The sequence below is a fragment of the Pteropus vampyrus genome, unplaced genomic scaffold, assembly GCF_000151845.1.
Source record: "Pteropus vampyrus isolate Shadow unplaced genomic scaffold, Pvam_2.0 Scaffold367, whole genome shotgun sequence".
Classification (NCBI taxonomy): Eukaryota; Metazoa; Chordata; class Mammalia; order Chiroptera; family Pteropodidae; genus Pteropus; species Pteropus vampyrus.
In genome coordinates this window covers 795758-807019 of record NW_011889148.1, presented here as the reverse complement: position 1 = coordinate 807019, position 11262 = coordinate 795758, and the positions used below count along the sequence as shown (strand labels likewise).

Genomic DNA, 11262 nt, shown 5'->3' with positions numbered 1-11262 from the left:
GTTATTAAGAGGGAAACTAGGTGAGGGAGTAAATGAGAAGGTTTCGTACTATCTTTTTGATATTTCTGAAAATCTAAAACTTAAAAAATAAAGTCTATTTAAAAATTGGCATTTACAATAACTTCAGAAACATGAAATGCTCAGGGACAAATTTAACCAAATGTGTGCTAAATGTACACTAAAAACTTTAAAATGTTCCTGAAAGAAGTTAAGGAAGACCTAACTAAGTGCTGTCAGGACAGGGAGAACTCCCTTCCTTCCTTCGTTAGTTCTTATAGCTGGACTAATAATAAAACAATAAAATTGACTCAAGACTAGATTAACAGGAGAAAAACCAATCTAACGTGTGTGCAGGAGAATCATAAGATGGTCAGATCATAAAATATGAGGCTCAAAGAAATGATCGAGCCAGACATTTTTTAATATTTTTTAGACAAAGAAACAATAAATTTGTGAAGAAATTGACAGGACAAAGGAAAAAAAAGCTAACGATCATTAAAAAGGAATATAAGTAAGGTTTGCGTACTTGTTGGTAAGGAATTTAAGCAAGGTAAATTCCTTGCTTAAGAAAAGAGGCAACAAGGCTTGTTGATCCAGACTCTTTGTCTCCAGGCACAGAGGTATGTGGCAGGGGTGGGACACCTTTCACAGGGGAGATTTATTTCCTGTATTTAAGGAGACAGAGTAGGGTCAAGGTGCCCTTCAGGCACTGGCTACTTGTCAAATCACTTTAATTCAAAGTAAGCAACATGCCATTGTGGGATATTTTGAGGTGGTCTGTCTTGGGCTCTGACAGTGGAGAGATATATCATGTTTATGGATTGGAAGACTTCATATTGTTATGTCAGCTCTTTATAAATTGATCCAGAGAGTCAGTGTAGTCCCGATCAAAATTCTAGCAGTCTTTTTATAGGAATTTATAGTGAGATGCACAGGACTGAGTATTGCCAAACTCGTTTTGAAAAAGGAAAAGTTAGAGAACCTAAGTTACTAATTTCAATACTTGCTTTAAAGCTGCAGTAATCAAAACTGTGTGGCCTATGTCGACATACGTGGTCAATTTGAATTTCAACAAATGCTCCAAGATAAAGCCATGGTGATGGGATAGTATTTTTTAAAAAGGTTGCTAGAATGATTGGATATCTGTATTTAAAACAAACAAACAAACAAAAACTGAACTTCAATTCTTATTTTGCACTATACACAAAATTAACTCAAAATTTATTATGAACTTAAACATAGAATCTACAACTATAACATTTTTGAAGGAAGTATAGAAGGAAACCTTCGTAATTTGGGGATAGACCATAAAAGATTTATCCAAACCATAAAAGAAAAAGTTAAGATATTGGGCTTCATCAAAATTGAAAACTTATGGACCTTGAAAGATATTATGAGAAAATAAAAGGCAGAGCTCAGATTGGGAGAACATATTTATACTACGTATACTTGACAAAGACTCGTATCCAGAAGATACAAAGAAATCTTTAAAACTAAAGACTTGTATTCAGAATATACAAAGAAATCTTTAAAACTAATTAGGCAACTAATTTTAAAATGGGAAAAAGATTTGAACCTACACTTCGCAAAAGAAGATATACAAATGAAGAGATACTTCACATCAGTAATCGTTAGAGAAACGCAAATGAAAAGTAATGAGAGAAAAAAAAAAAAAAGACGAGGCGATACCGCTTCACACCCACGATTGGTGCTGGAGAGCTCCACAGGGTGGGAGGCCAAAGAAGGACCCAGACCCGAAGCTCTGGCAACCAGGTTCTTGTCTTATGCTGCGGGAAAGAATTCAAGGACACACAAACAGCAAGCAGGGAAGTTTTAGTAAAGCGAAAATGCAGGCAAACTTGGAGAGCAAGTTGCACTGGGCTGTCTGGATTAGGGGCTGTTGTTTTCCTTGGGGGCGGGGGCTGGAGACGTGGTACTTGCAATGCAGGTGATACTATAATGATATTACGATTAGCTACAGCTGAACTAAGGACAAGGGAAAGACTCTGAAGCCTTATCCTGGAAGTGAGGGGATGTCCCAAGGTTATCCATCTTGCCTCCTGGTTTGGGCTTGTTTTTCATGCCGCCTAGAGGGGAAGGGACTGCCCAAAGCCATCTATCTTGTCTCCAGGCCTTGGCTTGTTTCTCACACCGGAGTTGGAGGACAGAACAGGGTGAGGGCTGAGTAAGGGACAAGGGAGAAATTCAGGAGCCACAGGGAGAGGGCTGAGAAAGGGACTAAGAAAATTCCAGAGCTGTATCTTGGAGGAAGGGGGACCATCCCTAGCTTCACTGTAATGTCCACATCGAAAAGGCTCACAGTACCAAGTGTGTGCGAGGATGTGGAGCAGCCCTCCCGAACTCTCAGACAGTTGTGGTGGAAATGCAAAGCGGTACAACCATTTTGGACAACAATTTGGCAGTTTCTTATAAGGTTAAAAGACACACTTATTATGTGATCCAGCAATTCTACTCTTAGACTTTTACTGAAGAGATATCAAAATATGTTTACATAAAGATTGGTGCATGATTGTTCATAGCTACTTTATAATAGTCAAAAACTGGAAAAAAACATTCCAAATTTGTATCAATAGGAAAATTTATAAACAAAATTTTGACATATCCATACAATGGAATACTAGTCAGCAATACAAAGGAATGAAGTATTGACATACACAACAACATAGATGAATCAACGTAATTCTGTTGATTATATAAAATTCTAGAAAATGAAAACTGATCCATAGTGACAAGAGGCAGATCTGGTTGCCGGGGGGTGGGGACCCGCGTGAGCGTTTACAAGGAGAGGAGGAAACATTTGGTAGTAATGGGTGAGAGCTTCACGGGTCAAAACCGTAAATTTGTGCAGTTTATTGTATATAAATTATACCCTGATAAACTGATTTAAAAGAAAAAAGTCAGCTATTATTAACTTTTCTTCCCTTAGGTTAACATCTTTCTTAGTATATTAAAAATGTCTGACTCTACACGTATTACTTTCAGATGATTCATTCCGGACTCGAAATGCTAGTAGTGCACCAACTTCCTTTTCTCCTAATACCGCCCTTCCAAGCACCTCCCGTGGGACAGGTAACTCGATTGACGCAAAGAGCAGTGGAAGTAAAGACACACAACCACGGAAGGCCACCTTGTGAGTAATTCAGTGACGCCCTGCTAGTGTAGGTGTATTATCCTACGCTTTCCTCGGGTACTTTCCTTCCCAAAGAACAGAAAATGTCTGTAGCGAGGAAATGTTCAAAATTAAAAGGGATTATTATTAGCACATGTGCCTCTGTTATCTTAAGACTTTATATGAGATGATGTACATATGACAAAAACATTGTAACTTCAGGGAATCAAGAAGACTCTTTAAATGCCTCCCACTAACATCCGAGATCTATTTATTGTTCTGTGGAATGTTTGTATTCCAGGACTTTATCTGAGAAGACGCTGGGGGTAATTGCATTCCTAGTTAGCTTAAGTGCACACAGTACTTCGTTGCCCAGAGCACAGAAAGACAGTGCAGCTGCTGCCACTTAAGAAATGTTCCTGCACGTAGGGTCCAGCACGTAGGTCAGGAAGCTGGAGATTTCTGGAGGCCAAGCTTGTCCTTGAAGTTGAGGTTATAAAGGGCCTCTATTCTCGCCCGCCCCCGGTTCCTTTTCATGTGCTATTTGTATCTTGTTTTCAGTGTTGAAGGCTTTGTTTCTTTTAGTTTAAACATTCAGGAGAGTAGTAGCTAACAATCACCGTGTTAAGACATCGTGTCACAGTCAAAGTGATGTGTCCAGCCTGCTTCAAACCATATCTGCAGGTTTACCCTTTCTGTAGGGCACCGAAATCTCTGATGAGTACAGAATTGAAACAGGATTCAGATTTTCTTTTAAACATATTTCACTTTATTCATGAGTATTTTCTAGTAAAGTCTCTGATATGCATTTTTTTTTTTTTTTAGCAGAAACTCCATGCTGGTATCCCTTTTAGGAACTGAATGATATTCTAACTTATTCTAAAATTTTAATTAGCTATTGATATATACAAATATACAGCTAAATTCATTCAAAACTTAGAAACAAATTTATGGAAAGGAACTCGAGGAAAAAGTAGGACTATGTAACAGGAAACTGTAATGGGAAATAGAAAAAGTAATAGTTATATTATAAGTTAGTAGTATTAATACAGATGATACTTTCATTTGCAGAGAATGCTCTTCGCACATACAGTTGTTGCTCTAATGATTATACTATGGACGTTCCATTTAAAAGTCATGAGAATAGAGGCAAGACAGGGTCATGGGCTGTAGAGAGCACGGAGCGGGAGCCTGTACCCTGGTTCTAGTAGCAGTTAAGCAGCTGCACACATTCAGTTCAGCACTCTGGGCCCCGTCATCCCATTTGTAAAATGACAGGGTTGACTCCTGGTCTATCCCCTAAGGCACCTTCCAGTCCCAGCATCCTGAGATCCGTCCTCTCTATCACCTGTGACCCTCTTTCTCTCAAAAGGTCTCCCTGGATTTCTTCTGTTGAAGAGCATACTTAGTAACATGATAATATAATCCATTCTCTTCTCAACTTGTTTTTCTAAATGTTGTAGGCATTTTTAAAAATAAAGACCATCGAAATTTCCTGTATTTATATCACCTCTCCTTTATTTCAGATTACTGTCTTTATCTGTTCTTTCATTGTTGAGCGTGTTTTTCCTATTTATAGACTGAATTTTCTCTTGCTCAACGTATGTAATATAGTCATATAATTATACTAATACTTATATAATCAATTATATGTATAATTGTTTAAAAATAAATCTAGAAAGAAACACGCTGCTAAAAAATCACATCAAGTTCGTTTCTTCTTTTCTGAATATTCTGAAGGAGGAGGAATATCGATATCACAGCTGCTTTTTTAACACCTGGCTGGATCTACGAGCCCATAACTGTATCTCCATATGATGTGCTTCTAATCTGGACTTTTTCATGAATGTGCACTGCCACATAACTGGAATAGGTGATCGATGTGGTCATGTTTGGTTATGTTTCTGTGAAGTATTATTATTTGTAGTTCAGCACCATGCCATATCCAAATGAAAATATATCCTTTTTACTTAAAATAAGCCTAGAAAGTGATTTCAGAAAGTATTAATTATCTCAGTTTTTGCTGTTCAGAAGAATTCTATGCAATATATCCTCCAACTTTTTAGTGTCTTAGAAATAACACATACATCTGATATTTAGGAATATCGGTATTTAAGGGAAATATGGGAATGCATCGTATCTTAAGTCTTTTAAATCAGACAATTGACATATTGAGGCTGCATTAACTTCTATTATGGTTATACAAAATAAAAAATGTAGGAAAAGTTATATGAGTTGAATCGAATGCTATGTTAGATGCACATAGGATTTGGTAATTAAAGGTAATTCCAAGTAATCTTTAATGTGTAATTTATTTTTTCACTTAATCAGAATTCTTATATATTAGATTTATTCAAAGTAGATTCTATGTTTTGTAATTTACTTTGTAAGCATTTTGTGGCTAACATTTTTCGTGTTTTTTTTCTCCTCTCTTCTCTCTCTTCTCTTTCTTTCTTCTTTACTTCCCTCCCTCCCCCATTCCTTTCCTCTCCTCCTTTCGCATTTTTTTTTCATTTCTTTTTGACAAAGAAAATCCAGAAAATCCAATCCTTAAATTGTCTGCTTGATGAAGGAGGCAAAACGAAGACAAAGGGAAGATGTGATTGACAGACAGAGGCTAAAGCAATGGCTGGGGCTTTTTTTTTTTTTTTCCTTCACGAATGGAAAAGATACACAGTGGCAGCCGACGTTGCTAGAAGTTCCATATTTGAAATTAGATTCCCCTAGGAGGTATAATATACATTTCTTAGATAATAATGTGGTCACAGAATTCCAATGTGATAGTGAGGTGTCATGAAAAACAACTTTAGGCGTGTGCTTTAATTGCTGCTGCAGAAGAGACAATCTGCCTTTATTTGTGCAGGAAACCATCTATTTAATTTTTCTAGAGTTTTAGTGTTTAAAAATTAGATGAAAGTCCAAATCAACTAAAATTGCCCTAGCTAGATAATCACTTGGAGGGGGGACTTGAGAGTGAGAAATACATTGCATTTTCTCATGAATCCTCAAGCCCAGTTGGAAAGTCACACTGAAAAGGGTACAGACAACTGTCTGCAATTTTATCAGTCCAATTGTGGTGACAATATGTTGTGTACCTGGGCATTCTGAAATTTAAATTTGGCAATGAAAATTCCAAAGATTTCTGATAACTTTTAGCCACAACTACCTTAAAAATAATAGACTGATGATTTCCTTTATTTCCTAGAAGAATTTATTTTATAAATACTTTGTTTACATTTTAGATTGTATTTGTCCTTAATTAAAAATGATGAATCTAGTTTGAATCAGCTGTTATTCCAAGCTATCATGCTTAAGCTATGTCAACAGCATTTATTTGTACTAATGCTAATATTTCCATCAAAATTTGCCTGTGGAACATATACAGTCATTAATTTTAAAATGTCGGTTCTTGAGATATACTGTATGAAGCTATTGTCAGCTTCTCTATTTCAAAATGCAATCAGCATATAACTATATTGATATTAGAAAATATTTGTTTTTTAAAATATATTGATGTATGATAAAGATGATCTAATTTGTGAATGCATATGCGTGTGTGGTTACTTTTTATAATGTGAAATAATGAATAATGAATTTACTCAAAATAAAACATAGGTTAACGAGATACCTGTGTTTGTGAAAAAAGCTTTAAATACTTTTCCTGCAGTTTTTCTTCTTTAATTAAAGAGTAAGACAGTTTATTTTTAAGCAATGAATAAGAAAAGCATACCAACGTCAACGATAAATTACTCAGGACAGCCACTCAGTGTTAAACTTTCATGCCATTCGTTTCCCCTTTGCCTTACAAATTGGCCTCTTTTTGGCTATTTTTAGTCATTCTTAATATCTTTCATTTAAGGACAATCAGGTAAATGGAATTGTTCAACTACCCATTTCGTTAGTGGGTAAAAATTGAGTAGGTGTGAGAAGCTTGACCATACTGGCTAATTTAGTTCATTCTTTATGGATTTCATCTACCTGTTTTAATGATGTCTCCTACCAGCATCAGTGACATGGGACTGGACACATTGTGATTCAGGAGAGAGTATCCGTGGTACCTAATGGGACATGGGAGAGGCATCAGTTTTCCCAGCACTTTGATTCGTAATCAGCATTGGAGGTTAATAGAGATTCATTTATGGAGATTCTCCATAAATAAAATGGAGAATTCCGGTTTATTTGTTCAAGAATAAATTTAGCAGAGTCAGGAATTTTCATTTTCCATTATGTATGTGGAGAACAGGAAAGTGATCTGACGGAGAAAAGTCACCACTGCTTATAAAATTCGAGAATTACAGAAGTCAGCTGCAGTTTTATTCTAAGGCACGAAGTGATCAATTAAGACAATCAAAATTACATTTGGAAGTTTTCTCTTTTTTTCCCACAGAACGTGGTAATTTCTAAAATCATTGAAATATTTGTTAATTTTATTCTTCCAAAGACAGATATGTAAAGACACAGTAAAAAACAAATTGGTGACACTTACGAATATCCGCATAGAACTCCATTCAACAACTAACAATGGGTTTAACAACTTATCAAACAGTTCCTTTAAACTGGTTGTGTGACAAAGAGCTCCCTCCATATCACCTTCGTCTGTTTAATTATGGAAACTTGCATTTATAAGGATGGGGTCTAGAATTTCACGGGTTAGCATTACAAGCGAAAAACAAGACATGTAAAACTCAATTTTACTGGCAGAAATGGAGATAGGGCTCAAAAGATTTTACTTTCTTGAGGTAAAATAAAGAGCGTATATAATTTTTTTTTTTTCTGTAACTTCATACACATTTGAAAATTGTATTTAACTTCCTGAGCTCAGACCCCTTATTCTGGAAGGATGGGTTCATTTTTACTTGCAGTTAGTGGGTATACGTGAAAATTTGAATTGAAATGAACAGGTTCTTTAGCTCAAGTAGGAGTTTTACAGTGAAAGTAAATAAATTAGATTAACTCAATAATCTTAATTGTTATAGCGTGTGTGTGCACGTGAGAGAGAATGGGAGTCTGTATAGGAACAATTTTGTTTTGTTTTTTTTTTAAAGCCTATAGCACCTGGTCTTCCTAAGTGGTCTCCCATCCAAGTACTAACCAGGCCCAATCCTGCTTAGCTTCCGAGATCAGAGGAGATCGGGCTTGTTCAGGGTAGCATGGCCGTAGACAAGGAACAGTTTTTAAAATCTGACAAATATAGGGAAACCTTGTTACAATGTCCACATTTCCCCACTCAGTTGAAACCTTGAGTTTTTTTGTATGATTAATTACACTTTTTGTTGATCTGCATTTCTTCACCATGCATATAGGAAAATCTGAAACCTAGTGTCTTAGGAGCTTCTTCAAGCATATGTTGAGGAATTAAAAAAAAATTTTTTTTAATAGAGAATAAGGCTATTTTCTGTCTAAAGAGCAGTGCGTTAGGTATCAGCGTTATGCCACCATCGTTTTGCGATGCATGTGGAGAGATGAAGGGAGAGTGTGACCTACATGTCATGTGAATCCTTCAGTAATAAAGAATCTTTTTCTAACTGGGTTTGGCCCTAGTTATTGCAGAGTCATATGTGCTCCTAGGCATTTTTTCCCCCTCAATTTCCTCTCCTAAAAGTGGGTAATTCGAACCCTTTTTTATACCTCTTTGTACGATTTTTCCACAAATGAACCTGACTAACTGAACACTAACAAGTCACTGGAGAATGCCATTGGAGTGAGTCCTCTATCTGTGTCTCTCTTTCTAGGCCCTAGAGTGGCCGCGCTTACCACTGGTCAACTGGTGCGCCAAGGAACACAGGAGTGAATTCACGTCCAGGATTTAAAATGATGAAAAGTCAATCTTTATACTGCTGCTCTATATCATTACCTGTTCACATTAAGTATGATACACATTACTCTGATTTCTATTCATAGTTAAGTTAATCAATACATTAATTTTAGGTATGAAATTGGATAGCAAACAAATCCGATTAGGCATTTAGTTGACACAGCTGACAGTCCCAGAATAGTTAGCTCTATTCCTGAGTTTCTGAATTTACTCCTAAAATATTTTCTTGTCTCTGTAACAGAAAATGACTGCTTAAGACAGTTTCGGGACGGGGGTGGGCGGGGTGATATTTGCTGTTTTCCTTTTAACCTTGGCACGAGGTCCGGGCTTGTATTCTGTTTAACCACGGTGGGTCACAGAGGCGAGCACATGCTTCCTGTTTAGTTGCGTCCCACCAGAAGTCTCAGATAGAAGGAAGAGTGGAATAGGCTAGAGCCTGGAGCAGGGAGACCCTGCCATTGCCACACTGGGTGACCTTGGGCAAGAATTTTGCATCCTATGAGCTGTCTGGCATGATTTATTCATTAGGTGCAGTAAACACAGTGCCTAAGGCCCATAGTACTTTTAGGGATCTATGAAGATGTTTTACTTCTTGCAATAAGCAAATTATATACATTGGTATAAAGACAAATAAAATCCAGAATAAAATTATCATTATACCAATGCAGTCATAAAATATCATTTTTAATATACAAATATTTTTTTTAATGGAGGAGAGAGCCCGTGAAGGCGAAATGACAGGGGCCCATGCAAGGCAGAATGTGACCCTGACTCTGATTCCCCTTTTCCGTCCTTTGTAAAATGCAGGTGTCAGACTAGGTGGCCTGTGGCTTAGTTAAGGCGTCTACCAAATGACCAGACGCGCCATGGAGTGGACGGGGACCCACAGAGGCAGATGCGTGATCAGGACCCACTCCGGCCATTTTCTTCTCCTTTTGGTGAAAATGAAACACTTATTTTGCAGGAGGGGGAAGTAAAAGGAGTGAAGCACATGAGTCACACACGTGTCTTCCCGAGGCTTCATCTGGAAATAGTGTTCTGAGCTACCATTTTTTAAAAAAGTCCGGATAGAGGAGTAACAGAGAAGGGTAAAGCTATTCTACCAAACCAGCCTTTAGCCAACAACAACGGCTCTTAGAAACAGGCTTAACATAGCAGGCAGACTGTCCAAACAGCTCCTTAAAGTAAATTTGAATTTGTCTAAGATTGGCTCGAATTAGCACCCAGAGCCAATATCCTGGGCGGTTCCTGGACCTCAGATTCAGCATCTGCTGCGCACCAAGTCTTCGTGCCTGCGGTGGGTCAGAGGAGAGTTGGATTCACAACCCTGCCCAGAAACAGAAGCATTCTAGAGCTTTCTTCGTAGATCATGAAGTGAAATGGCCGGTCCACTTTGATGATCGGAGGCATGGAGTAAGCCGTGATTTCTGAGAGGGTTCCCGCCACTGCCTCCGTTCCTTTTTCGTTGACCTCGATCACCGCTCTTTGTAAAACCTAGAAAAGGAAATAACGTGGAAGGCCACCTGGGCGGCAACGGAGAGGAGGGGGTGGGGCCGCTGGGGATCACTGGCCGAGGTCCTCCCACGGGGCCACGCCCCCGGCCGTTAGTGCACAGGGCTCCTCTGCTGGGAGCCGTGGTCTGAGGTGGCCCCAGGCACTGCCTTAGAACCCAGAACAGTACCAGGAGAGCCCAGGAACCCAGATGGGACACATTCTGGACGTGGACCCAGGGACTCTGGCCGATTCGTGCACACGTGCATCAGGGCGGCAAATACTTGTTGAGCATGTACTTTGCGTTACTGATTCTTTAGCTGAGCTGGTGTTGCTCCAGAAGGTTCTCAAGCTGCCCGGAACCCCTGAATACTTTGACTTTCCTCTGGCAGGCAACGTGGGGTCAAGGGTGTGGCTAGTCTTTTGTAGAAGCTTCCCAGCACCTGGGACTTCCCTGCGGAGTCCCAGGCTGAGCCCTGGGGTCACCGAGGTCTTTCCGAACTCTGGTGGCCTGTACGGAGAATCCTGTACTTGGAGAATCCCTAACTTCCCGGAATGAAAATTTACTTCCCAGAATAAGAAGAAGGAGACTATTTAATGATTTGCAATTTAAACTGTAAAACAGCACATTTCTTCAGTTTTTCATGTGTTCGCAGGAAAAATTCTTTCAGGCGCTGGTCTGCAGGACCGTGATGTTGATCTGACTTACCTTCTGCGAGATGCTAAGGCCTGATTGCAGGTCAAGGTTAAGTGGATGCTGTCTTTAATCTCTTTTGGAATTAGAAAATGCAACTGTATGGGAAAATATTAACTAAACCCCACAGCT

The 11262-nt window shown here is 38.6% G+C and overlaps 2 protein-coding genes and 1 pseudogene across 2 annotated transcripts in view; 1 reads left to right on the top strand and 2 right to left on the bottom strand.

Annotated features, from left to right (window-relative positions):
- Positions 1 to 6755, top strand: part of PPP4R4 (protein phosphatase 4 regulatory subunit 4) — a 95473-nt gene extending 88718 nt beyond the window's left edge. Inside the window, 2 exon segments of the mRNA XM_011379607.2 lie at positions 3004 to 3151; positions 5660 to 6755. Of these exon segments, the coding sequence (XP_011377909.1) occupies positions 3004 to 3151; positions 5660 to 5684 (173 nt within the window). The 3' untranslated portion in view covers positions 5685 to 6755.
- Positions 6756 to 8173: 1418 nt separating this feature from the next.
- LOC111731370 lies at positions 8174 to 8292 on the bottom strand (annotated as a pseudogene).
- A 1955-nt stretch (positions 8293 to 10247) lies between these two features.
- The window catches only part of SERPINA10 (serpin family A member 10), a 6057-nt gene continuing 5042 nt past the window's right edge, over positions 10248 to 11262 (bottom strand). Inside the window, exon 4 of the mRNA XM_011379606.1 lies at positions 10248 to 10439. Within this exon, the coding sequence (XP_011377908.1) occupies positions 10248 to 10439 (192 nt within the window). The remainder of the gene's footprint in view (positions 10440 to 11262) is intronic.